Source organism: Mastacembelus armatus, chromosome 14 (genome assembly GCF_900324485.2).
Source record: "Mastacembelus armatus chromosome 14, fMasArm1.2, whole genome shotgun sequence".
NCBI lineage: Eukaryota > Metazoa > Chordata > Actinopteri > Synbranchiformes > Mastacembelidae > Mastacembelus > Mastacembelus armatus.
In genome coordinates, this window is record NC_046646.1 from 13,103,355 (window position 1) to 13,130,959 (window position 27,605).

A 27,605-nucleotide genomic window follows, 5' to 3' on the forward strand; every position below is an offset into this window, starting at 1 on the left:
TATTTTAACTTTATTTTAATTATTGTACATAAAGAGAGCTTAGTGATTCGGAGTCATATTCCTTGTCTGTGTGCACAAGCCTGGCCACTAAAGCCGGTTCTGATTCTGATACCGGTTCAACCTCTGGGATTCTGCATCCAGTCCGGACGGGGGCGGCAATGTCCCTTTACGCTGCCTGACAACACCGTCAACAACAAAATCCAGCGAAGAAGAAACGGAGCCATCTGATTGGTGATTGCTAAGGGACAGATCGCTTTAGAGCAAGTGCTCCCGTTACACCTTCAATATTGGGCAAAAAAGCGTCTTTTTACATCTGTTTTGGTTCATAGTGTAATTTCCGCGTGTTCACAGGTGAACTGAGGTGCATGTTAGTCTTTTAACGAGCGGGGACAACGTCTTATGTGCGCTAGTTTATATAATGTAGCGTTTCTCCAGCCGTTTGTTTATCAGGTGAGTCGGACGAAGCCGAGGGAAGGTAAAGTCAGCCATCCTGCTAGCATCACATTTCTGTAGGAGAAACATTTTCTTATTTCTCCATTAAAATCCCGCACCTAGTCGCTAATTTACGTTAGCAGTCATCCCACCAGAGATAGCTCCTGTCGGGTCAGCTGTCAGTGTGTTTGCTGATGCTGGGCCTTGGCTGGCACTGACTACTGTTACAAGCTAGCGACGATGACACAATTTGGCAGTGGAAACTGTGCTCAGGCCCTTTACTCAACACTACAAATACTCACAGCTAATGTGTACTTTAAGTAGTACTGTAATACCCAGAGAAATCTACGCAAAACATTAATATAAAAGCAGGATTTTTGGTTGTTTGAGGTCATTTGGATTATTTTCTTTACAGCTGTAACTGTTTTTATTATTATTATGGATTACTCTTTCATTGATGTTTTGATTCGTTGATTTGATTGTGTCAGTGATTAACTTAATTGAATATAGTGAAAGTCTCAGTGAGCACATGCACTGGTTGATTAGTGGTCAAGAGAAAAAGTAATTGCGACTGTTGTTGTGGATGCTTAAGCTCACTGCACAATTCAGAGTATTGTCTTTAACATTGCTTTTCTTTTAGACTGCTGGTTACAACTTATTTGCTTTGTCCCTGAGAACAAGAACTTCAAACTGGCTGAAATGGATGAACAAAGTGTTGAGGTTTGTATTACACTCATCAGACCATACATTGATGTGAGTGACCCCCTTAATGTTTGCTATTATTTGCTATTATCATAATAAAAATAATAGTCATTTAATAGTGGTCCCTTTTTATAGAAATCAAGGCAAACTGCTGTTGTGTTGGCCCTTCATCATGACAGCATTTTTGGTGTACACTAAACTTAAAATGGATCTCTGTCATGTTCTGTCCCTGTGCAGAGTATTGCCGAGGTGTTTCGCTGCTTTATCTGCATGGAGAAACTGAGGGATGCCCGTCTCTGCCCACACTGCTCCAAACTCTGCTGCTTCAGCTGCATACGAGTAAGTATGTTTACACCAGGAGGAGTAGAAAACATTCACAGCTATACTCTGTATTTTGCTGTTTATGTCTGTCCTACATGCAACATTGATAGACTTGTTGTCATTATCAGTGTTTGTTCATTTGCTTGTTTTCATGGGATTGATTGATAGTACATATTGCCAGCAGCATCTTGAAAAGAATCTGTTGTATTGGACAAATTTGTGCACTGTATTTGGATGCAGTTATTATTCATTTGAAATTTCTTGTTTGATAGCGATGGTTGACAGAGCAGAGAGCCCAGTGTCCACACTGTCGGTAAGCTGCTAGACTTTCCACCCTTGATCCCAGCCACGAGAAAAAGCACAAACTCCTACTCCAAATGTTTACAAATTTTAGTGTATTAATGCCATGGGAACGTTTTAAGTTGCTTTATTTCTGTTAAATTATAAGGTGTGTGGTATAAAATTGTGTGTGTTACACACAGGGCTCCACTCCAGCTGAGGGAGCTGGTTAACTGTCGCTGGGCAGAGGAGGTCACCCAGCAGCTGGACACCCTGCAACTCTGCAGCCTCACCAAGCATGAAGACAATGACAAGGACAAGTGAGCAGCTTTTTCATCTTCTCCACTCCTTGTTTGAATTTCGTGTTTTTTTTTTTTGTTTGTTTTTGTTTTTTTTTAAATCTATTATTTCTGGGAATATAGCTCACTCTTCCAGGGTTTTTTTCTTCTTAAAACTTCAGATTTTTAAATTCAGAATTGTGAACAGTTTTTTCTTTCAGAAAAGTTAGTTTATGCAGTAGGAGAACAATATTACCTTTTAAAAGATCACTTTCTTTTAGGAGGGTAAACACGCTGACAATCACCTGATTGCCCCCACAGCTGATAGAGCTCAGGATTTAATCTGCCTGTTACACACTTTTTTTCATTAAAAGTTGCATTGAGATCAATATTTCAACTGGCATTAGATGCCAGATTTTAAAGTAAAGTGGCCAAGAAAAACTCAACATACATGAAAGATGTCCTGTAATATGTAAAGAGATCTGAATACATCTTCAGCAGATTTTTAGTAGCATTCATGTAAATTTGGAGAACACATGCTAAAAATTCTGGTTTGCTGGAAGCTTGGCAACAGTCATTGGAAAATACTGGGATCTCAATTCCTGGTATTCAAATCTTAGTGTTTATACTGCTTATTTTCAACCTGCGTCTCCTCAAACACATTCCGCATGTTCTTCTTTATCCTGTCCTTTGTGAGTGATGACAAGTTTCCAGAAAAGCTTTTTTTTTGTCTTGTCTGGAAAATTGTCCTATTCTTGGATCATTTCTTTGCAGATGTGAGAACCACCATGAGAAGCTCAGCGTTTTCTGTTGGACCTGTAAGAAATGCATCTGTCACCAGTGTGCTCTGTGGGGAGGCATGGTAATGTCTTACATCTTGTACACCTATAATAATTTCTTACAGTTAAACAGTTTTCCTAGGAGCAAAAGTGTGACTGCAACTAATTATTTTTTATCATTGATTTAGAGAAATATTTATTCAATTCATCTTTATCTGGTCTCAGAACAGAAAACTGTAAAAACAATGTCATTATGCCCAAGCTGACATTTTACATTGCTTGCATTTTCACTGACCAGCAGTCCAAACCCCCCAATATTTAATTTACAGTGACGAACAAATAAATGTGGCACATTATCACATATGAACTGAAAGCAGAGAGTAATTGGTGTTTTTGTTGTGTCCAGCACGGTGGCCACACCTTCAAACCCTTGGTGGAGATCTATGAGCAGCATGTAACCAAGGTGAAGGAGGAGGTTGCCAAGCTCCGCCGCCGCCTCATGGAGCTGATCAGTCTGGTGCAGGAAGTGGTGAGGACTGTGATCTGTGCACATGTTACGTTCTTATCCTAAAGCTCTTATTACGTTTATCTATGAGATGTGATCCATGAATGTTCCCAGTCAGATTCGCCAACTTTAACTGCACAAAGTCACTTGTTTGTACTTGATGCTGTTGACTTTCATTGTTTATTTTTGCGTTTGTGTATCACTGGCATCCACTAGATGGCACTAATATGTTAATGTTAAAGAGAATGAAGCTGAACTTGTTAGTAAGTGTCTGTGTGTGTGTGTCTGTGTGTGTGTGTCTGTGTGTGTGTGTCTGTGTGTGTGTGTGTGTGTCTGTGTGTGTGTGTGTGTGTGTGTGTGTCTGTGTGTGTGTGTGTGTGTGTGTGTGTGTGTGTTCACGGGGTAGGAGAGGAATGTAGAAGCTGTCAGGGGAGCAAAAGACGAGAGGGTCAGAGAGATCCGAAATGCTGTGGAAATGATGATCGCTCGTCTGGACAACCAGCTCAAGAACAAGCTCATCACCCTCATGGGTAAGACTGCAGCGCACACAAGATGCAGCTGTGTTGACTCTGTACTCATGAGACTTTTTCTTCTCTTGATCATAATTTTTGTGGCACTACATTGATATTCATCAGTAGTTTAAGTAACAATGCCATTTTACGAAAAGCAGGATTGAATTAAAAACACATTTGATTTTAAAATAAACGCTCACTTTAACATATATTTGACCAGATTTTACCTAGTAACATTTTTGTGACACCATAGTAATAATCAGACTACTAGGTGTCCCTCCCTGCTTTTCAACTTTCGTCCATGCCAAGAGTGCACTTACATCAAATCACTTTCAAATATGCATAAAAAGGAATTAAAGAAAATTATTTTTTTATGAGATTCACCATACGAAAAACTAGGTTATTAATTATGACCAATGGCATAATAACTTTTAAAATTCATAATAGGTACAAATTAATGTGTGAGCATGTGGCTTTTTCCACAAATGTTATGTTGTCACTTAGGGAACATCTAAGAATGTCGTCACAGATAGACACAACAATCAGTGTTGTTTATCTCATGACTGAAAGCATTCTTGTTGGTGTAAGTCATCTTAACTGGTGCTGAAATGCATCTAAAGTTTGGAACCTTAACAAAATCCACAGACATCCTGCTAAAAGCATTGAAAGGTGCCTTTTAAAGGTATGGGTAATGTAAATATGAAATATTTATCTGAGCTGAGTGGATCTATGCACTCAGTACCCGACATACATAACCTGCACACTCACCCACTTACCAGCCTCTGTCAAAGTTGACTTTCAGTAAAAGTACATTGAAAATAGAAATATGTCCCTCCCCGTTAGGCCAGAAAACATCCCTGACTCAAGAGACAGAGCTGCTGGAGTCGCTCCTGCAGGAAGTGGAGCATCAGGTTGGTAGACTACGACACCCCACAGCCTTCTGTCATTTAGCTCTCCTCCATATTAAGTTTTTTTGTTTTTTGTGCAATACTTGGCTGAAACAATGCATCATTGCTGATGTGTGTTGGTAGCTACAACATTATGATTTTGCCATTTGTGTATGATTAACAGCTTCACTCCTGCAGTAAGAGTGAGCTCATCTCCAAGAGCCCAGAGATCCTGCTCATGTTCCAGCAGGTTCATCGGAAACCCATGCAGTCCTTTGTCACCACACCAGTCCCCCCGGACTTCACCAGGTATAATCTACTCTGTAGCTGTAACAAAATGTCATGGCCATTCCTGCAGTTAATATCCATTAATATCATTAATGGTACCTTTTTATATTATCTATAATAATAATAATATGATGTGGAAAAGAAGCCGGACAGTGACAAATTATGTTCATCCTTTCTGTTTGTGCTTTCAGTGAGTTGGTTCCTGCCTATGACTCCAGTACCTTTGTTCTGGTCAACTTCAGGTAAATACTTATCTTGTACAGCCTCAGATGACATTTTATATTCTTAGCACCTTTCACGGTATCCACACTTGTTTTTAGTGGTTATAAATGTAGCCAAGCAAGAGAGTTATTAGTTTAATAGAGCATCAAATTTTGCAGATGATATTCTTATAAAATTATGTTCTGCTTTGTGGAATTCTCCTGCATCTTTCATTACTACTTATACTACTAGTCACCAGCAAGTTTCTTGTTATTAAATGCTGTATCTGAAGTTTACAAAGAGCATGACTATGAGAAAAAGTGACAGAGAGGAATGTCAGTGGAGTCTGGAGGGGTTCAATTTGAAGTTCCAACCATGTCTTAAAAGTATTTTTCTACTATGATGAAAGTTGTACTTAAAAATGACAAATTAACAGCTTCAAATAGGAGTACTTTGTCACAGCAGCCTATTGTTGTCACAACTGCCATGCCGTCCACATGTTAGTATGTCTTTGTGTGTTTGTAGCACCCTTAGGCAGCGGGCTGACCCAGTGTACAGCCCTCCTCTACAGATATCTGGGCTGTGTTGGAGACTCAAAGTCTACCCAGTGAGTATTAAACTGTTTCCTGTCTTCTGTATCTTTCTCATTTGAAGAAGTAGTTTGACTCTTGGGAAGTAGGCCTATTTGGTTCTGTGGAAGAGTTTGATATGAAGATCAATAGCATTGTTATATTAGTCCATTAAATGTAAGTCTGCAGCCAGCAGCGCATAAGCTTAACATAAAGACTGGACTTTTAAAGACTGGAAATGGGGGAGTACAGCTCGGCTGGCTCTATCCAACAGAATTCATTGCCCATAACTTGAGGAGCTCACAAATTAATGTTTTATATCTTTCTGGGCACAGTAACTTCCTGAAGTCTTTTCTAAACTGCTTAGTGCTAATAATGAGTTGGTCAGTAATCAGTTAGATTCACAGTGATGTTGCTAATACTGGTACTAATGATTCATCAAGGCCTAACAGCACGGTAAAAATTCTGGGCATTAAGCGTTTCAGTCTGATCACTGGGGGCAGCCCATAGTGTGTGCTCTGGGTAAAATGTACCACAAATGCACTTGTGTTTGAGTATAAGTCAGTAGTTTATATAAAACTACACACAGAAAAGAGGATACATCTGCCAAAAACTGCTGTGCTGTCATACAACCACACAAATGAGTAAGTGATCTGGTTCCAAAAAATAGCATATAGTAAAAAAAATGTTTTACACATTGCTCGTGTTCATAAAAAAGTGAATAAATTATAGTTATTTTGCTTTCTCTCACATAAAATGAACTCTTAAAGAATTAGCTTGGGCTTCCAATGGTGGCATGTGAAACAAACGATGACTTACATAATAACTACATGTACTTAGATCCACATTTCCTTTTCTTATCTTAGTCCTGTGGTAACAGGATGCATTCTCTGAGCCAGTGTTAGTTATTTGGCATCACACCGATGCTTTTTTAGTATCACAGTGATGGTCTTTATATGTGTGGTTTTCATGCAGCAGTAAGGAAAAGATTAGTGGTTACTATATTTCTGGACATTTAGAAATAAATGACAGGTTCTTAAAAATGACATTGCTTGTGTCTCTGTGTTAATAACCTATACAATATGTTACCTCAGGATGGCAATGGTGTGGTTCGTGGAAACTACCTGTCCGTGTTCTTGGAATTGTCTGCTGGACTCCCTGAAACATCCAAGTATGAATTATTTCTTTACAAATCTAATTTCTTTATCTGTAAACTCTTTCCTTTAAGCCTGAAAGGTTTTATTTGCAGGCATATTATAGCCATTGACATTAACCACAGAGGCAAACACACAATTTTATTCACTTACTTAGATTCTGTATGGAGTAACAAACAGATACTGTGTACATCCCTTGATGCATGCACTTCTGTACAACTGTGCATATTCATAAAATGTCTTAAAGATTTGTTGCACAAACTCAGTCTGTTCTTGTCACACCTGTTATTTTTCTGCGTAGTGACGTTATCTTGATTCTGTGTAGGTATGAGTACCGTGTGGAGATGGTCCATCAAGCTTCCAGTGACCCAACCAAAAACATTATTCGGGAGTTTGCCTCAGACTTTGAAGTTGGTGAATGCTGGGGCTACAACCGCTTCTTTAGATTGGATCTTCTTGCCAGTGAGGGCTACTTGAACATGCAGACCGACACACTGGTCCTTCGGTAGGCTCACACACAAGCAAACATACTGTCCCCATCCTGTAGGACATGCGACCCTGCACCCCTCTAATATTATTGAAACGAGGGGGTCTATTGTCATAGTATTAATTTTCCTTTGTGTGTTGCACAGTTACCAGGTTCGCTCACCCACCTTCTTTCAGAAGTGCAGAGATCAGTACTGGTACATCAGCCAGCTGGAGTCGGCCCAAAGCGGCTACATACAGCAGATCAACAACCTCAAAGAGGTACTGTCTGTGTGTGTTCCCTGTGTGGAAACTTTGATGAAATGCATTTAAAATGATGTACAGACATCTAGACTAGTTCTGTTGGATGTAGCAGACATAAAAGTATTGCATTTACTGTGAACATTAGAGAGTATCGATGTAAAGCTGGAAGAAGACAATACTCAATACACGCAATTCTGTCATTTTAACAATGTTAAAGCTACTTTAGCAGAAATAAAATTATATATATTAATATTTGATCAGTATTATCAATAATTTAATACAGGTCTGACACAAACAGTCTCTGAGGCTGAGATCACCAAGGTAACATTTCACAGTAATACTGGATTACATGCTGTATTGTTACCTGTTGTGCCTTGTGTGCAATTTGAATCCCACCGGAGATAGAAGACTATACTGCAAACAATAAAATCCACTGAAAAGCTAGATTATTTATGAATGTGAATACAAAATGCCATCCATAAAGAGAATGTTAAGGATTATAGCTTTAAAGATAATACTTTATTATTTTGCAAAGCAATAAATGTGGACCCACTCTGTCCATTAATGTATGGCAAGAGTAGATTTCTTGACATCGTGCTGGTGATCATGATTTCCGTGAAAGGCATCCACTGGTAGTGTGGATGGTTTGGAGTAGGAAATTCAAACAAAGGCCTAGTTTTAATTTTTTTTTATTTATTATTTTAAGTATTATTTATATTCAAATACAACAGCCTTAATAGTAAAGACTTACTGTAAATAATTCATTAAATGTTTGAGATTTTTACATCTAAATGCATGTTATATGCAAGTCTTTATTATCTTTCCTTTCTGGTCTAATCAAAGTTCAGTCTTCCTGTCTTGTTCATGATTCTGCTTTCAGAGGTTGGCTATTGAGCTGTTTCGCCGTCAGACATCCCGCAGCTCCTCCCCCCCTGACTTGAGGCTCGCCACGGGAAACACTACCTCTGAAAGAGACCCTCGCTCAGTGAAGAGTGACGATGACATCCAGACCTCTTTGACCAACACTAAAAAAGGCGAAGAAGAAGAGAGGACCCAACATGATGATTCTAATGTAAGAATACTAAAGTGGTGCACAGAACATATTGATTTATCCAAAATATATATCATATACACAGCTTTACTGTAAAGGCTTCCCACAGGGAGGTGGAGGAAGGGGAGTCTCAGTTTGGATTTGCTGTTATGTAATTTGTCAAGTTTGTCTTCATTTTTAACAAAACACACTAAAACAAAATACTAAATGTGAAGTTTTAAATCCAGTGGATGCAAAAATTATGGTTCCTCCTTCCTTTAAAGCAAAATGCAATGTATGAGGTAACCTTTCCATTTTTTTGTGTCCTGAATCTATATAGAATTTCTTAGGGCAATGAATTTATACCACTGGCTGTTGTTTATTAATTCTTGTTGGTCTATGGTTAAGTCAGTTGCATAGCTGTAAGATTGAAGTTGAACTGAGTGCAGTGCATATGGAAACAAGGGTTTATTAAATCACTGTCAAAATTAACTGTTGGGGACATGTATGTAGTTGTCTTTAAAGAAAAAGAAAAGAAAACAGCATAGTAGAATTTCACTCTTAGGGTTTAAAAGTAGGAAGGAAGTTCACTGTTGAAGAAATAGACATATCACTACCACAAACCACAAGCTTGGTGTGTCACTGATTTTCAGGAGCTGTCGGATGGTGACTTGGAGGTGGACTGTCTGACAGAGGAAGAGGTGAACCCACTGGATGGCAGCTGCACCTCAGGCAGCTCCACAGCCACCAGCAACACTGAGGAGAATGACATTGATGAGGAGACCATGTGAGTAGAACTTCTCACATTCCTTTAATACAGTGTATTATTAAGCTTCCAAAATCCCACGATTTCAAGTGACTTTTTCTTTTCTTTACAGAAATTATGTAGAAATTTTTCTAGAACATAAAGTTTCATTGTCCCTGCCTACTTATTTGTATTAAAATGCTCCTCGCTATATATTTTGGTAATTGCTAAATACATTATTATTTGTGTATATATGCACAGGTCTGGAGAGAATGATGTAGATTTCATTGGGAACTTAGAGACAGAAGAAGGAGAGCTTCCTGATGACTTGGCTGGAGCCACAGGTATAATTCATACTCAAATACAAATTACAACCATATTGTGATGGCACATATCCGAAGCAAATATGCTTTCTAGTTACAGTTCTGTTTATGTTGGCTGTTCTCGTCCTCTGCCCTTTTGGATTATATCAAGTTATAAGTGATTACTTGTTATTTATTGAAGTATAGAGATCTGCATTTTGCTCATAATTCTTTGGAAGTGACATATGACATTATTGTTATTGTTTATTATTATTATTATTGTTTTTCCTGAAATCTATAGTTCAAGACAGATCAGTTTGCTAATTTTGCTAAAACCAACCAGTATGAACTGCCTAATGAGCACAGCTTGTAATACCTATTTGTATGTGCTAAACCATTTTGATAGATGTTTGAAATAATATCTTTCAGGACATTGAGGGGATTATGCCTCTGAACTGCTGGAAGTGTTTTAATGTGATTATGTATTAAGAGAACAGTAGCCAGGACTGCAACTAATGATTATTTTCACCATATCTATCACCATGTCTGGTGACATCACCATGGTGATATCTAAAATACTTATTCTGTATGACCAACAATCAAAACTCGAAGATATTGAGGCAATAAAAAGCAACTAATTCTCACATTTGTAAACCTGAAACCATTAAATATGTAGTTTTCTGACACAAATAAAGGCCTTGTTCTATTTTCAGTTAACACAAACAAGAGGCTCAGCCATTATTTGGGAATTTACAGAATCAGATATTTGTATTTGACAACTGCACAGCCAGAACATAGTGATACAATAGTAGGCCTCAAAGCAGCTCCCTCAAAGCAGCTCCTTCAGTGTGCTTGACTGTGTTGGTGTTGAAAGGCATGAAGAGCATGAGTCATTGTTGGTGCACTGGACCCCTTGCAGTGCGCTGTTATAGAAACACTTGGTGTCTGTATGTGAACATGTGTGGGGGGTTGTATGTGTTCAGTCTGTTAGAGAAAAACTCAGCATAATGTTGCTGAACATTCTTCAGGTCCTATTTATGTCTTCCTTTGATGCGACAATAGCAAAACATACATTTTAAAAATTATTACAGAAGCTTTGTGCTGCAAAAATTCGACATAATGTTTTCTTAATAGTTTCTTGATGCATGGATTTTTTTTTAATCTTTGAATTTTTTAATTTCAGTTGAAGCCATAGCCCTGGCTGTTCGTCCATATGTGACATATGTGAACCAAATAAACTCCTGTCTTCTGCCTGATCTGCAGGTGGATCCAGCTCCAGTGCACGTTCCTTGCACCGCACTGGTGCTGCTGTCGGTGGTGCTGTTGGGCCAGGCAGCAACAGCCTTTTAGAGATTGACCCGGTCATCCTGATCCAGCTGCTGGATCTGAAGGAGCGCAGCAGCGTAGAGTCTCTGTGGGGCCTTCAGCCTCGGCCTCCTGTTTCTCTGCTGCACAGCCAAGGTCTGTAAACCCACAACAACAAATCATTTCAGTCAAACTGAGAATCAATACTCAAACTGGCTTGCAGAGTTCTTCCAAAATAAACAAAGTCCCTTTGGATGATCAACAGCTATAGTTGACAGTGGTGTATCATTTAAAGGGACACACTGATATAGCTTTTTTTCATACTATCTCATACATTTAATAGAATACTAATAAATCTTTAATTTTTTGTTCAGCTGATGCTAGGTATCATTTCTGTGGTTTCTCAGGGTTCATTGTTTGGCCTTATTTCATTTACAGTCTACATCATACCCCTATGATATTTTCTAAGCACAGATAACGTTAGCTTCTCCTTCTATGCTGATGAAGAAACTACACTAATCTACTGTAGTTGCAACCAGACCAGATCTTGAAAACATGCAAAAATAGATTGAAATTTTTAAAACTCAAACCCACCAAACTAAAATCCTTGATTTGACACCAACCTTAACTTAATAGTCCAGTTATGCATCTCTCAGCTTAGTTTAAACAAGCCATTTTATCTGGAAACTGTTATTCATGCCTTCGTGTATTGCTTTTGTGGGAATATAACAGGTATGTTTATGTAAGGGTCAAATCTGAGTGGCAGCATGGTTTGGTGGTTAGAGAAACAATTTTATAACCTAATACTCACAGGTTTGATCATCATCTCATGACATTTGATGTCCTTTGAGCTGCTGTAGTTTTAAAAGTCTACAGACATCCCATTGCCTGACTTGTGAAGTTCTCAAAAATATTTTTCTTCAAATGTTCTTGTTTCTTGTTTCCTTCAGCTCATCCTCACTCCAGGAAAGAACGTGAGCGGCGGCCTCAGGTGGTGCGACGATCAGCCCCAGACTCTGGGGTCCTGATCCGCCTCAAGGCTCAGATGGCTGAAGTCCGCAGCAAGATGTCTGATGTCAAAAGTCAAGTGCTGGAAGCTCGGGGAGCTGCAGAACCCAGACCAGGCCCCTCAGGGGCTTTCACTGTTGAGGAGGTACCCTCTCACCATGCTGATTCTGAGATGTCAGCTTGTCGTAAACCCTCTGAGCTGGACCTGCTGGGGAGAGCAGCTGCAGCTCGGTCTAGGCCCTGCCGCCCTGGTGAGGAATTCTCATAATCTTTATTTTTGAAAAAGTTAATTGGATAAGTACTTGATTTGACATTCAAAAAGCCAGAAAATGCTGAAACAATGCCACTTCTACTTTCACATCAGTTTATGCTGAAAAAAAAATATGGAGGGGTTACAGGAAAGTAATTCTGGCTCATAAAAATAGTAGTGTGTGTGTATCTAGTTATCTGTCATATAGACCTTTATCTGCTGAATTCTCTGACTTTACAATATTCTTATTTTCACTCCTCTATGTTAATATTCTCTATTATATCTATTGTACTTTTATATTGAATTTATCCAGATTTATTTTATTTGAATTGTTTTTATACTAACAGTTATTGTTGTGGCACTTGAACATTGAGTTCAGATATTATGTAATAGGAGTGTCAGTCGGTCCTGTGCAGACGCTCTTAAGATAATAGGTAAGAGTCAATAGAAGTTTGCCAGTTGTCTGTCATAGATGCTACTGCAGCAGTATTAGTTGAAGTGTGTAGCCCTGTAAAATACACACCACTGCCATCACTGCTTGTTTACCGCTCAGAAATATATGGTATCTGTATCAACCACTAGGGCTCCCCCAAAATAATTGGGGTATATATTGAATAGGAACCATGGTGACAAACTGAATAAGCTAAGCTAAGGTCTTCCGTTTAATGTGGACATTTGTTAGGACTCATTTAGAATATAGTATCTGGCCATACTTTCCATATAAGCTTGAGACACTGAGGCAGCACAGTCCATTAGTTACAGTAATTAGACAACACACACCAGGAGTCACACTGGCAGAATCAATATCTAGTTTTTAGGTCAGGAGAGTTGAGATAATTGCATATATGTGCATCTGTTTCATTTCCTTTGTGCAGCCAGGAAATCTCTCTCCCCTGTTCTGGACAGCTGCGGCTCTCTGGTTGTGAAGAGGAGGAGTCCAGAGGAGATGGAGAAGGACCTGAGAGGAGCAGAAGCAGCCTCAGAGCTCAGTCTGCATCCTAAAGAGGTCCTGGGAGGCACAGAGGGTCAGTAGTTTTACCAGTTTGGGATTTTTTATTTTTTTTTTTTACCACTTAGGGATGGCAGAAACAATCTGTGAATAGAGTGTAGCCATATCATCACTTTATAGGTTTAAAATGGCAAGCTAGGTAGCAAACAGTTGCCTGTTTACTCATCAAACAAATCTGCAGCAGCATTAGCTTTGTGTTGGTGTTTCTAACCACTGTTAAACACAGCCTCTGTTTGCTGTTGGGTGTTGGGCAGGACTTGTGCATTTGGCTATCTATCTATCTATCTATCTATCTATCTATCTATCTATCTATCTATCTATCTATCTATCTATCTATCTATCTAATCTATCTAATCTATCTAATCTATCTAATCTATCTATCTAATAATAGCAGCCAACAAGGGCTGGAAACAATACTGATGAGAGGGCTGCTGTCTCTTTCAGGAGTGCTGAAGGCTGACAGCACCCAGGGCTCCCTCATGTCTCTCAGCAGCTCATCATCAGAGCAGGCCTCCACATCCAAGCAGCAATATTTGGTGGAGCAGCAGCTGTACGGAGCCTCGGGGCCCAGGGACGACGTCTTCTCCTTGGCTGGACCAAGCTACATCACTGCCAGCAAGAGCTGTGGGAGTAGGACTCTAGGGTGCGATCCAGAGACTCTTCATTAACAGGAAAATTGTAGCCATGTGGTGACAGTGTTACACCTAAATTCCCTCTTGGGGATTGCTATCATTTATCTTATCTTATTGTATCTTATGTCATCTTACTCAAATGATTATCCTGTTTTGATTGTCTAACATTTGTATTTCCTCATACTCCAGGTCAGCCATATTGGATTGTGAATCTGAAAGCTCAGGAAACACCCATCTGTCCTTGCTGGAGGGACCCTCTGCACCACCACAGTCAAATGAAGGTTGGTTCGCCATCTACAAAGGAAACAAATTTATCACAGATGTTGAACCATGATGTCTATATTTCCCAACAGTCCACATAATGCGTCGCAGTGCAAAAATGCAACAAAAAAGTGGTTTTCATTCCAAATCTGTTGTTTTTTTTTTCTCAAGTTTGTTCTTAAAGGTTGAATTGCGCATTGATGTTTTATTGAAGGGTGTTTGTATAATCGTGGATGGTCTCATGCTGTGATGTCCTGTCTGTAGATCAGTCGCAATCAGTCCTGGTGGCAGCAACAAGCAGTGACAGTGACACTGAGGACGAGGCCCTGCAGAGCAACAACTCCCACTACGACAACCAGACTCCTCCCTGCACAGGTAACCAGCACACACTGTGTCCATGATAGGTCAAACATCAGCAGTTAACGCTTAGATTTTAGACTTTCCCTGACAAAAAGTGACAAGCATTTTTTAATTTGCTCATAGTGCTATGTTTCCCCAGGTCTTCATTGTATTGTCTGACATATCTCAAAATCACACAGTCTGATTGCAACCAAGACTTCATTAGACCCATCTGCTTCTGTTTCACATGTAGTGACCATGTAAAAACGCTGTTTAGGTATAGGTGTTGTTAATGGAACAGGTCTGTCATGGCAGCACCATTGAGGTCATTTCTTGAAACTCTTGTTTTTCTGTGACACATCATATCACTTGCTACAATACTGCACGTTCACTGTTAATGTGGGGGAAAAATGGATTCTGTGATTCTGTTGAGTCAATGAATGGTAGTGTTTCTAGGGATGTTTTACTCTGCGTCACTCACAGCCAAATAATCACAATGCTGTTCAGTTTTCTTTCAAAGTGTAGTACAGATTTGAATTGAATTTCCTAAAAATCTGCAAGTGAAAGTATAAAGTATATTTTTCCACCTGTCACTGCTACATGAAAGTTGGATAATCACTCAGGTGGCATTGCCAAGATGGTATAATTAAAACAACACCAGTCAAACAAAAACTGGAAAATGTGATGAAACTGTTGCATGTAGGTTTGTGTTAATTTTGGGAACATTACTCCTCATCTCTTCAAACATCTATCATGCCACAGTTATTGTATGCTTTGTGTATGTCAAGATTTATTCACAAAATCTGTGCCTTTTTCACTTTGTTTTATTTTGCTATACCAACTATTCTACCTGAGTCAGGTTTTTTTTTCCCCCTCTTCCTTCTTCCAGGAGACCAATTCCTGTCTGATGACATGAGTCTGCCCACTGACAGGTGATTCCTTCTGATCCTGTCAGACCTGGCAACCCACTGCTTTATCCTGAATGGCCACACAGTGACGCAATAACGGCCAGACACATGCTAGTTACACAGATGTGTAGAGTAGAAGCTGCTTGTAATGCATGAACGTAAAATGAAGACAATGCAATAAGTCACCTGTTTGTACACAAACAGAAAGATTTCTATCAGCGTCTTGAATATTTAACTGTTTAATATCAGTTCCATTAATATGAACACTCCCTTTAAGAGAACCAACACTACAGTTTTGTCACCTCTTTTGAAATTGGACTTTGACTATATTTCTGTCTTTACTGTGACAGTTCACCGATGACCTCAGCAGCTGGGCATTTTTACAATTTTGCATTTAGCGATGTACATTTTCACGTCCTCTTCTTTCATGGTCAGTTCAGTAAAAATATCAAAGTAAAACATGACTACCACAATGACCGAATCCCCAAAAATGTTCAGGGCATAAAAACTAGTTAGTGTATCTTCTTATATTTATTTTCCAAAACTGCAAAGCATTTAGTCACTTTAACTAACACAAATCTGTTACCTTCTCAGTGTGTAGATGCTTTTGTAAATCTGACCAGTCTACAACAAGATAAAATGTACATAATCTGTTACCTGCCAGTAAGAGCTTAGTGTTTTATCATGTTGTGCCGTTTAGTTCAACCTGTCTTGGCTTCTGTCTTGAAAATGACTCGACTTCCTTCAGCCATGTCCCTGTACCCCCTGTTGTTGGTGCTTGAAAGACTTTGAGTCCTCAAAAGCTCAACTTTTCTTAAAGTAAACCTGCAGTGCTCATTTAGCTTTTCTGGTTATTTATGTAAATGTCTTTGCTCTTTATAACAGTGGCAGCAGCAACCACAACAACTTTCTTTGTTTGACATTTTAAAAGGCTAAGTGAGGGGCGACTGAATCACATGGATTATAAAACAGCTTCTGTACTACTTACTGCAGGCGAACATTTTTAAGTATGCTGCAGATCTGATGCCATAATAACGTACAAGCAGGTGCTTTTGCTTCAGCGTCTACTTGGACATCACTGACATAACTACAAGTGCAACATGTTCAACAGCTTCCACCCACAGAGACTCTACACTGCAGTTTATGCACTACAAAACTGAAATTCAGCTGTTTTTATTAATTTAAAGGAATAACTGGTATTGAGTATTCTAAATACAAAGCTATAGTTAGCAAAGCATAAAGAAAGTTAAACACATCTGCTCCTCTCCCACTTTGTTGACATGGAGGTTCAGTCTATCCTTTAGACTTTAAATGAACACTAAATCAAACAGCACTGCTCTCCACGGACGGAAACTCAGAGTTAGGTTCCTCCTCTGGCCACAGTTGGTGATAGAACAAGAGTTGTTTACCATCGGCTATAATATGCCTTTTTCACAGTGGACATTCTGACATTTCCCAGTAGGAAAGATTGAAGAAACACTACCAGGAAACTGAAACAGCTAAACAAGAACACAGCTTTAACTGTGTACCTTTCCTATTGTGACATCTCAGAACATCTGCAGTGGAAAAATAATTGTACCTTCTCTAGGTTCAGTGCTGAGAAAGCACAGAAAAGCATGTCTGAAGGTTCTGTTCATCCAAATTGTGAAAAAGTCACTTCCCTGTTCCCCAATTATAACTAACTCCTAACATGGAGAAATAAAACACAAACTATCTCCATGCTAAGACACCACTAGAGAATAGAGGTTTTTTTTTTTTTTTTTTGTAATTTGGGTGAACAAACCCTTCAAGTTAAAACTGTGGTGCATGAAAGGTCCTTTTAAATTCTCAGAGAACTTGACAGCAGAGCTTTAAAAAATCTATGTAATTATGTAACCGTGCTGATAGCTCACTCCTCCACTGGCTGATATATTATTTTTCATTTTAACACTCCCACCAAACATAGAAAACACATGTCAAAGGCTTCTGCAGAACAGTAGACATTTTTAGGGAGAAAGCAGCGTTTAACTGGGGGAAACATCACACCGACTGTCTGGTGAACCTGAGAACAAAAGTACAACCTACATGAAAGCTGAGTAATTTAAGACTGCACTTTGTAAGACTGTTGATTTTCTCTGAAGTGGAACCTTTCCTCTTTGCTCAGCCGTATCTTATTTTGAAGGGCACTTAATTTTTTAGAACAAATAAATTACATATTGTACATTTCTGCAAATGTCAGTTTACTTTGTAAATATTTCGACATATAGTGTTGTGAGAACTTTCTCTACATGTACCTGAAAGTGCATGTCTTTAGTGACTGGATAGAACGAGGAAGGGCAGCTTGTTTGCACTCTACTGAAATCATGGCAGAGTGAAAGTGATGTATAAAATGTCTTCACCTCAACACCTTCAGTCCGATTGAGAGTGTAATTCAGATTTTCTTTCCCTATTTGACTGTTGTTGTGACTGTTTATGTCCATGATGGATACATGAGATACATCAGCAAGGCTCTCACTTGTTTATCAGTCCTTATTTTGAATGTTCTCAAAATGCACTGTGCATTATTTGATGTGTACATTTTCTTTTTTGTGTAATAAATATGTCTTAACACCTCTGGAAATGAGCATGTTCTCCTCTCTCATAGTACGTTGTCTGTAAAAGCTGTGAATCTGGATTGTTAGAAAAGCTCAGATTGCCTACAATCAGAGGACAATGTTGGTTTATTTTGGGTCTTATGTTTTTGGCCTCTATTGGTTAAAAAAAGCAGGTTGAAGGAAAAAGTCTGCAAACTGTCAGTGACAGATGTTTACAGCTGGCAGTTTGAGTAATATTGTGTTTCTTTGCCTTTGTTTTTGCTTCCAAATAAGTTGGCTCCTCTGGATGTTTGTTTCCAACCTGCCTGATCGCCTCAGTGCTTGTCCTTCCTGTAGTGGACCATCCGGCTCAAACATTGAGTGGGATGCACAATCTTTGACATACTTGTGATTCCAAATCACTCATGAACTAAATAAAAGTGTATGAAATATCAAACTGAAGTGGTAAGTAATCCATGTTATATTATTTCATTATAATTATTGCTGCATTATCAAACGTCCAAAAATCCAGCACAAGTCCCTGGGGACAGGTCATCATCAGTCATCAATTAAAAGAAGTAGGTGGTCAGTCAGTCTCTGCTTCTTACTGACATGCAGTGTTTTCATGTCTTATAAATCCTGAGTAAATATAATGCACACTTACCAGAGGTGGAGATAGAGGCCCACACTGTTTACTTCGCTGTATTACAGACTAAATATTGTAATTATGCGTAACAGGTGGGTCATTTTTACTTATTTTACAAATGCACCTCCCTCCCCATGTAAACTTAATCTAAAGCAGCCCAGACTCCTTCAGTGGTTCCAGTCAAACTCTTTCTTGTTTCCACTCTTACATTCTTTCCTCCTGTCTGCATTTCATCAGCCTGTTTCCCTCAAAAGTCCAGACTGCTGGGTTGGAGAGAATAAAGCCAGATTATGAGTGGGGTGAAATGATGGGTCTTTTTATAGAAGGAATGTGGAGGACTGCTCACTTTTGTAAAGCTCTTTATGTAACAGCAGACAGCACTGTTCCACGTGAAAGCCTTGTTACAGCATCGCACCGCGCTTCACGCTGTGTGGCTTCTGCTATTTCACCCTGCTACATGAAAAGCGTTTGTTCATGTTATTATTTGCCGCTCTCATTTCCTGTTGATCCTTCAGCTGTGTGATTTTCAGACCAATTGTCTACAGCTCAGATGGCTCACAAGATAAATCTGGGGAGTTGTGAGGTGATTAAAAAGGAAGGGGTTACGTAAATCAAATTTCTGCCACATAATTTTGTAATCATTTTTCTCTAATCGTTTCTGTCTGAGAAATGTAACTTATCTCGACATTGTATAGTTATTTAAATGAAACCATCTGAACACTTTAGAGGAGAAAATCCTAAAATGTGGCAGAACTGATAGTTCAGACATCTGAAATTTGTGAGAAAAAAAATAAGAGATGAGGCTTTTTTTGTAAGGGGTTTTATGTGGTATTTTATAAGGTCATAATATGTGTAAAAAAGGCATGTTCTACCTCCTGTGTAGGTGAGGTGGTGAGTTCAGGGACCTGTGATGTCATAACTTGTAGTTACAAATATTAATAATGTTAATGAATAAACACTTTTGTATGGCCAGGAACCAGGCATTTATACGTCATTTAACAAATGTCCACCCCATCTTTTAAAACGTTCTCCCACCCCACCCTATTCAGAGGTTGCTAGACGAGCCTTTGTGGGTAATTAAATGAAGTTGATGTAACGTCGGAAGACAACAAAAAGCTGCAGTCGTCCCATGAGATGCAGAGAAACCAAACAGGAAAGAAAAGGCATCAGCCAGAGAGTTGGTCTAATCTTTATATACATGATAATTAGTCACCAGTTACAAGACACATTTTAATATACTACAGAACACAGATAATACAGGTACTCAACATGTGTTTCACTGTATTTTGTTTATTTGTTACCTAACCTTTATGTTGAAGAAGAGCCAATCATAGGGTTTGTCTTTAAGCATTGGGGACAAGGAGGTGAGCACTACTGGCCTGGACCAATCACATCCCCCCTCATCCACATTAGCCACTGGCATGGCATACATTTGAACAGAGTGCACAGGTCCATGAAACTCCAGGCAGCCTTTTCAAATGTACATGATGTCCAGTCTGCTGAGGAATGCAGATACGACTGAAATGTCCTGCCTCCTTTTCACTGCCCCTTTTTAAAAAAAGAAAGCTTCTCATTCATTTTTCCTTCAATGTGCATATTGTTTAAAACAGTTGGTCAGATACTTAGTGGTGTTATTTATGGAAATGTCATATTTCCAAAAAAGAAAGCCAGATCAGACTGACTGGTGGCCTCCTGCAGAATGTGCAAGAGTGGGGTAAGTGAACCTTACACCAGGCTGCAGATTATGAGTCACGATACTATTGTCTGTGGGGAAAAATGAATGCAAAGTTGACTTCAGGATCTCAGCATTTATGCTCTGTGACCTTTCAAGTATGGCTGACAGAACTACATTTTATTGCATCCTTCAGCAGAAGACAAACCCTCAGAGAGCCTTTTAATGCAACGTCATTATTGCTTACAGAGAAAAATAAAAAGCTTTTTTCGTGTACACAGACACAGTGCAGATTCATGGAGGGCCCTATAGTTAGACAGAGATTATGGGAGAGCAGAGCTGAACTTCTGCTTGCTTTCATTATCAGGGGAGGGAAACATCCAACTCAGAGGAGCCTTTAGTGCAAGCAGCTGAGCGTGAGCGAGGGAGGAAGTGAGGGTTTCTCAAGATTAGGAGAATTTACCACAAGGAATGATGGTGAACAGTTTTATTGTTCACAAACCTGTCCATTTTCAATATGATGAGTAACATTATGCATCTAATTTACAGGGTTTTGGTGAATACGAATCACATATCCTTGCCACTGAGCACTGTTGTAGTATGTCCCTCGCTTCAGAGGACAGAAAGCACAGCGCTGGGCTTTAATATCGACCCTAAAGACCTGCTGTGAAACAACATGAGTGAACTGAAAGAACAGTGACTCACAGGGGACAGAAGAGTATTGTGTTCAGAGCAGCTTTCCATGTCAGACCAGATCTGCCACCAGTCACAAAGAGCACATGAGAAATGTCTTCATTGCAGCAACAAAAATGATCTTGTTATAATGAGAAAAGGCCAAATATTGGATGGATTGCAATAGAATTTATGGAAATTCATGATCCTCAGAGGATGATACCCTGATATTTTATCTAGAACCAGTCCCAGATCCAAATTAAAATGTATCTTAATTTATTCTAAGTAGACTAAATTGTGCAGACATTTGTGCAATGATTTTGGTTGTCATCTATAACCATCATCAGGTCAAAATTTCATCTGTCCATTACTTAGATTCTGCCAAAGTACTTGCAAAACTTAAGACATTCCCATCAGCCTCAGCTATAACTTGCGCTTAGTGCTAATTAGCAAATGTTTGCATGCGAACATCATAAGCTAAGATACTCACAATGATACACATTATATCTGCTAAACATCAGTTTCTTGGCATCATTGTGCCACTTTGTTTCTTCTTTGTATAAAATAACTTTAACTGGGACTTTGGGGTTTTCATGGTTTTGTCATTATGAAGATAGAACGTAAAAGCAGGGTTCTGTCATCATGCATGACATCATCAAACATCGACTATTTGTTTACAGAATCATGAACCCCCTCCTATTCAGAAAATACTACCCTCTAAAGACGTACCAAGAAATTAATACACAGCAACAAATCCTACAGCCTAAATGACAAAATATGCTGCTGTCAAACATAAGTTGTTTTCAGGGTTTGACCAAACAATCGCTGATGTCTTTACACTGAGCATAGATTTTATATGGATCAAAGAGATCCATCTGAGCATGTGTGAAGAGTTTACATGACAATTTTTATCCTTTAATTGGATTACTGGAAGACAGCTTTAACACAGAGGCTTGAAGGTCTGACGTTTTTTAGTTGAAATGTTGTCATATTGTAACTATTGCGTTAAGAGTCCTGATATAAGCATTGTACTTTAAAGAGCAACCTTTTCATTATAACAAGACAGTTTTGATTCTCGGTGGCATCTCTGCTTCTCTGGACTTTACTGCCCTCTGTGGGGATCTAATCGGTGATCTACAAGATTTGCAACACGGTTAAAAGTGAGGCCCACACTCCACAGCGACTCAGTTTACTTGTGTTCCTCATCTGTAATTAACACTGTGCTACTCATCTAAATGGAAACCTACAAACTACTAATACAATTTGATTGGCAAGATTATTTTTAAGGCTGACACTGATAAAATTTATAATCAAAGCTGCATATTGGAGATACTGTATTTTAAGCTGACAATTAACATCTTTCTGTATGTTTTTCCCCAGATCTGTATTTGTGTTATGGTAGGAAAGCAGGATGAAACAGCAGCTAGGCCAAAACAGGACAATACAACTCTCCAGTGAAAGCCAGGGGCTGGGTTTATAGACAGATTCCCCTCAGGCTGTTCAAAAACATCACATCCTCACCTCCACCTCAGTCTGATGGTGTGAGATTTGGAGTCCATCATCTGACTGTTTAAAGTCAATATCTGACCCATCGGTTAGGCCTTGTGGAGCATGGATTAAAACTATTGATTTACAAGACAGAGTTAATATAGGTATACGCCTCCAGCACTCACAACTCACAATTAGTACTCATAATATACACACACATCCATGCCCAAGTGAGTAGTTGCAATGACTGGGATTTTTCTTGGTATTGGTACTTCACTCATCTTCATCAAACATCAACCAGTGATTCTAGAGACAATACTGTAGAGATAGTTCCACAAAGTTGAGCTGAGTGTCTCGGCAGTACATTCCTCAGAGCTAGATGCCCCAAGAGAGAAAAATCCCACCCCACCCAACCAAAAAGAAAAAAGAAAACACCACCTCATGTTGACCCACTTTACAGAGTCTCTGAGGACTTTCTGGGACTTGAGGTACATTCTGCTCCACTGAGTCTTTTCACTATTCAGTCCAAAGGATGGTTACAGGAAAGTCTGAGGTGAGTCCCAGTCTACCACCAAGACTGAAAGGGGAGGTGATGGACCTCTGTATCAAGGATGGCACCTGTTGTCAGATAAGTCACCTCTTTTACATCACACCTGCTGGGTGTGTCATCAGCCACTGACTGGGCCAGGAGAGTGGAGGCACGATTTACAGAACCTGGGTGTCACTAGCATCATCACATGGGGAAATTTACTCCATTAACCAGAGAAAGGTGAATCGCTAAGTCACAATGTTAGGGAATGACTGTTCACTAAGCCCCACCCCCAAACAGTGATTGTCCAATCACAACTTGGCATCTTGGCAACTTTTTTTTAATCCTTTCCAAAGCCATAAACAGAAAAGGGAGGTGTAAGAACAGTATTTACCTATGTGTTTGTCTGCTTTCATATCTGCTGCAGGCTTTAGCATGTGCTAAATGTGTACATAGAGTAGTCAACACTAATGTAGCATTACTTTGAAAGTCAAGGAGTATATTATTAGCTAGTGGGATTGGTGGCAGGTTAGTGGGGTTACAGGTTATGCTCAAAAACAGCTCTCTTTAGGACTGTGTAGTATTTATCCAATGTGTAGGCACCAGGCCTGGGTGCCTCTATAGCTTGTGCAATGTTAGCAACTTCAGCACCCCTAGTCTGATTTACCAAAGATAGTACTATTATTGTAAATCATCTTAAATGCCATACAACAGAAAACTAGACAGGTGTTAACTAAAGTAATTATGGGGGTGGAGCTTTATGGTCAATTACTCAAATTATGGTTATGGTTATGACTCAGGTTATTACAGTCAGTCATGAGTCAGGGCTTACCTTGGTAGTAGTTTTCATAGGAAATTTGTGGTATAATTAATTTACAGTCATGAAATATAGTTACATACATTAAAGTTGTAGTGTGTATTTGAAAGAAAGTTACACATTTAATGCAAAGTGTGCTATTAGTCTTATCAGAAAGGGATTATATGGCTAATATTATAGTGTCATATATATATATAGGTGGGTTATTATTTGATGTGTACATTCTGTGGTTTGTGAATTATGATTATAAATTAGCATTACAGAGGTACTTTATAGATGTTATTTTGTGTTAGCTCTATTAAACTCAATGTTTTTATGTCTTAGCCAGGTTGTTGTAGGCCAGTGCAGTATTATGACAGATTGCAAAAAGAGTTTCCTAAGAGTTGCTAACATAGTGCAGGTAACAAGTGCAGCACCGTCAGCAGCGTGTTAGACAGCAGAGAGGGGGCACATCTAGATCAGATTGGATAAAGATTCAATTATAAAGGCGCTGTGGGGCCATAAGCACCAGCCTCAGTGGATTACTCTGACAGTGGGAGCTCTCTTGGAACTGGTGATGAGTCTGATGTTTTCTGTGTAGTGATGTTGCTGAGTGTCTGCTAATGCCACAACTTTATTTACTGATAGAAATGTCTTCTGCTTTCTTACCTCAGGCTACTGAGGCCCAAAACTAATCAGCCTCTCTGCATGTTATTGGAAGGACAATAAATCTTAAAGGACATTTTAGGACATATATTTATTCACTTGATCTTGACTTATTCAGTACTTGATGAGAAGAGTAATATCACTTATGTGTGTATGCTAAACAATAAGAAATAGGCAGCAGATGCTTAGCTTAGTATAAAGACTGGAAGCAGTTGGCTAACAGCAAAAAGGTCAAATATTTTAGCTTGTTGATTTAACCCATACAAAAAGAGAGATTTGATAAACACAAACTGTTGGCTGATTTTTTTCTTCAACTTTTGACTGACCCACGCAAAGTGGTTTCCCCCTGTGGGAAGATTTTATTGATTTGGAGTACAAACAAGCTAGCTGCTCCCATCTGCTTCCAGTCTTTATGCTAAGCTAAGCTAATTAGCTACAAGTTATATAGATATGAGAATGATATCAGTCTTCTCATCTAAATCTTGGTAAACAAGCAAATAATCATATTCCCAAAAATGTCAAAATATTTAGTAATTACTAGTAACACATGTGTAAGGCACATGTTCTGCAGCTTTCAACTATCCTGGCCCAACATTAAATGGTTGTGCACCAAGCCCGCTGGAAAATATTTCTGCTCCATGAGTTCTGTTTAAAAGTAGACACACTTAAAATACTAGTAATAATTATGTGGCCCAACAGCAAATATGACAAAATATACTTTTAAACACCCTTCCCCTCCCCTAAACAAAAACATTATCCCAGGAATATATTCCTATCTATTAAACTGGACTACACAAACATTTATTCATGTAAGTGACTCTTAATCTCTTATAATCCAGTGTTAAGTGCTTTTATCTGTAGAGAAACTATGGCTGGGCACAAAATCATGTGCCTTCTGTCCCAGAAACCAGGAACAATAATTGTTCTGGCCTCATCTATGAAATGTATTCATCTGCCACTAAAGGACTGCTGAGGGGACAAAGAGGCAAGCTGGGACATTAGATTTTAATCTAATGCTCGGTCGCTTGACATCATCGACAGACAATAGCTGTCTCAAGACAAAAGGTTATGTGTCACATAACCCTGATTTTATACCTGGGGGACAAAAGACAAATGATGAAGCTGAGTGTTCACACAGTCAACCTCTTTTACTTTGCTGGTATGGCTTCAAGGGTCTTTTCTCTTATTGTGGATGAGCCATTTAAGTGATGGTATATGAAACTATTCTTTATGCTTTTGATCTTGGACTGTTTTTGAAGGATTGAGGGAGGCTCTTCATTTCCAGTCAAAATAAATATTACAGTTATTGTACAGCTATGACAATATTTTAGACAAGAGTGTCGTTTAAACTTTGTAGGACCAGTCTGGAGAAGACTTGTTCCTTGTGTGTACCCAGGAGCAACAAATTGTTCTTACTACACTTTTTCTTCCCATCCCAAAAACATAATTTCTGTCTAAATACACTGCCAAGAGTGTAGAGCAACCAAGCACAGGAATTAAACAAGCATTCAGACTGAATGTAAGCAAATCTTTGCACCCCTTAGCACAGAAGAGTTTTCATTCCAATAAAGTCCTAAACGCCAGCTCACTATCCATATGAAAAGTAATCTTGACAGGCAGTTACATTTAAAATCAGATTTTGGGCTTTTTATTTATTTATTTATGTCTCTAAACCTTCTTATCTATCCTTATTCTTGAAATTAATTCACATAGCTCAAGACAGGAACATTTTTTATTCAAGATTAAGATTAATTTTCCAATCTTTAATTTGCACAGCCTATAGTATTGTGTGTCAGCTCTTGTCCCCTTTAATCTTTTCTTAGACTTCATATGCAACAGTGCAGCCTCTAAGATTCATTTCACATTCAGTCTGAATACATTGTATTATCCAGCATTTCCAGCTCTGGCTTCATATCACCTGATCACTGGTCACGATGGAGAAAAAACAGTTTTGCGCTTTACCTGCAGAATAAAGGAGCAGGGCTTGTGTTTAGTGGGCCATCTTACATTTGAACACATTTCGGCGTAAGACAGAGAGCACCACTCTTCTGACAGAGATTCAATAATCACAACGACTGCAGGAGCCACAACTACCTACTATCAGAGAAAGACATGTTGAAGGCAGAGGTGGGTGGGTGAGCTGAGGGGCAAGGAGCAGGACTGAATAAATGAAGAAGATGGTTTGGTTTGGGTCAGCTCTTTAGATAGTGGCATCATGGGGCAGCTGAGGCACTGCCGCTCCAGGCTTTCGAACAGCGTTGCGCTGCATGTAGGGCAGCAAGTGGCCAGATGGTAACAGGCCTTGCAGCTCCCTGGATCTGCATGGCCACCTCCGGCCCCATCGACGACTACCATAACCAAGCCTGCGCCTTTGCCTCACTGCCTGGCCCAACAGCATGGCTGTCTGGGGCCACAGTGGGTCCGTGAAGCTAGAGATGCTGGGCTCTTGAAAAGGGATACAGAACCTGCGCCTCAGTGGGCGGTCTTCTCGGTAGATGTACGAAGCTGTGAGGTGGTCGGTGCTAAAGTTGGAGCAGGGTTGCTGTGGGCCCCGGGTTAGGGAGATGTGGCCCTCCAGCGATGGTCCTAGCAGGCTGAGGCTAGTTCTGTCTGTGAACGAGTCTGTTCGGTCTTCATAGCCTAGGTCAGCTGGGGCCGAGCACTGCTGCAGGGGCCAGCCCCCACGACCCTTTCCCCCAATGTCCGCAGTGCTGCCTCCCTCACCACCATCACGCTCTACCCTGACTGCCTCATCTTCCTCCTCCTCCTCCTCTTCCTGTTCTTCCTCCTCCACCTCTGCTACCTCCTCGTCCTCCACCTCTCCTTCCACCACACCCTCCTCTTCGTCCTCAGTGCTGGTTGGTGGCGGGGAACGAGGGTCCCGCAAGAAGACCACTATGACAGTGATGTTATCACTAGAGCCCGCATCACGGGCTGAGGCTACCAGCTTGTGTGCTACCATGGTGGTGTCTCCAGCATTCTCCTGGAGGTGGTCGCTGACCACCCTCACTGCCTCATCTGGACTCACTGTGTCCCAGAAGCCATCACAGGCCAGAATCAGGTAGTCTTCTGAACCATCCAGTGGGAAGATATTATGGTCTGCATCGCCACAGATGTAGGGCTTGTGTTCCGAGTCCCCTGTCAAATCAGGTTAGTCTG

General features: G+C 39.7%; 2 protein-coding genes across 5 annotated transcripts in view; one reads left to right on the forward strand and one right to left on the reverse strand.

The window, feature by feature from the left end:
• The first annotated feature begins 240 nt into the window (after nt 1-240).
• On the forward strand, nt 241-18,019 carry trim37 (tripartite motif containing 37). Of its 2 annotated transcripts, none has more exons than XM_026328736.1 (25): nt 241-475; nt 1,073-1,152; nt 1,372-1,473; nt 1,728-1,768; nt 1,938-2,054; nt 2,787-2,874; nt 3,198-3,320; nt 3,703-3,826; nt 4,652-4,719; nt 4,880-5,004; nt 5,175-5,225; nt 5,710-5,791; nt 6,848-6,924; nt 7,233-7,412; nt 7,540-7,654; nt 8,517-8,708; nt 9,320-9,453; nt 9,673-9,755; nt 10,977-11,174; nt 11,969-12,277; nt 13,152-13,301; nt 13,730-13,928; nt 14,107-14,198; nt 14,443-14,553; nt 15,407-18,019. In XM_026328736.1, the coding sequence occupies exons 1-25, from the start codon at nt 400-402 to the stop codon at nt 15,451-15,453; spliced, it is 2,964 nt and encodes a 987-aa protein (XP_026184521.1). In that variant the 5' UTR covers nt 241-399; the 3' UTR covers nt 15,454-18,019. The 2 variants fall into 2 exon arrangements, with proteins under 2 accessions (XP_026184521.1, XP_026184522.1); XM_026328737.1 differs by having other exon boundaries at nt 241-450.
• A 1,798-nt stretch (nt 18,020-19,817) lies between these two features.
• The window catches only part of ppm1e (protein phosphatase, Mg2+/Mn2+ dependent, 1E), a 35,222-nt gene continuing 27,434 nt past the window's right edge, over nt 19,818-27,605 (reverse strand). For all 3 annotated transcript variants that reach the window (XM_026328576.2, XM_026328575.2, XM_026328577.2), the window contains exon 8: nt 19,818-27,584. In XM_026328576.2, the coding sequence (XP_026184361.1) occupies nt 26,647-27,584 (938 nt within the window). In that variant the 3' untranslated portion in view covers nt 19,818-26,646. The remainder of the gene's footprint in view (nt 27,585-27,605) is intronic.

Bases quoted from the DNA above. Each gene is read 5' to 3' on its own strand.
- trim37 (XM_026328736.1), top strand. From the start codon at position 400: ATGTGCGCTAGTTTATATAATGTAGCGTTTCTCCAGCCGTTTGTTTAT. The intron at 1,153-1,371 runs GTTTGTATTACA...GTCCCTGTGCAG, and splicing joins TGGATGAACAAAGTGTTGAG to AGTATTGCCGAGGTGTTTCG. The intron at 14,199-14,442 runs GTTGGTTCGCCA...TCCTGTCTGTAG, and splicing joins ACCACCACAGTCAAATGAAG to ATCAGTCGCAATCAGTCCTG.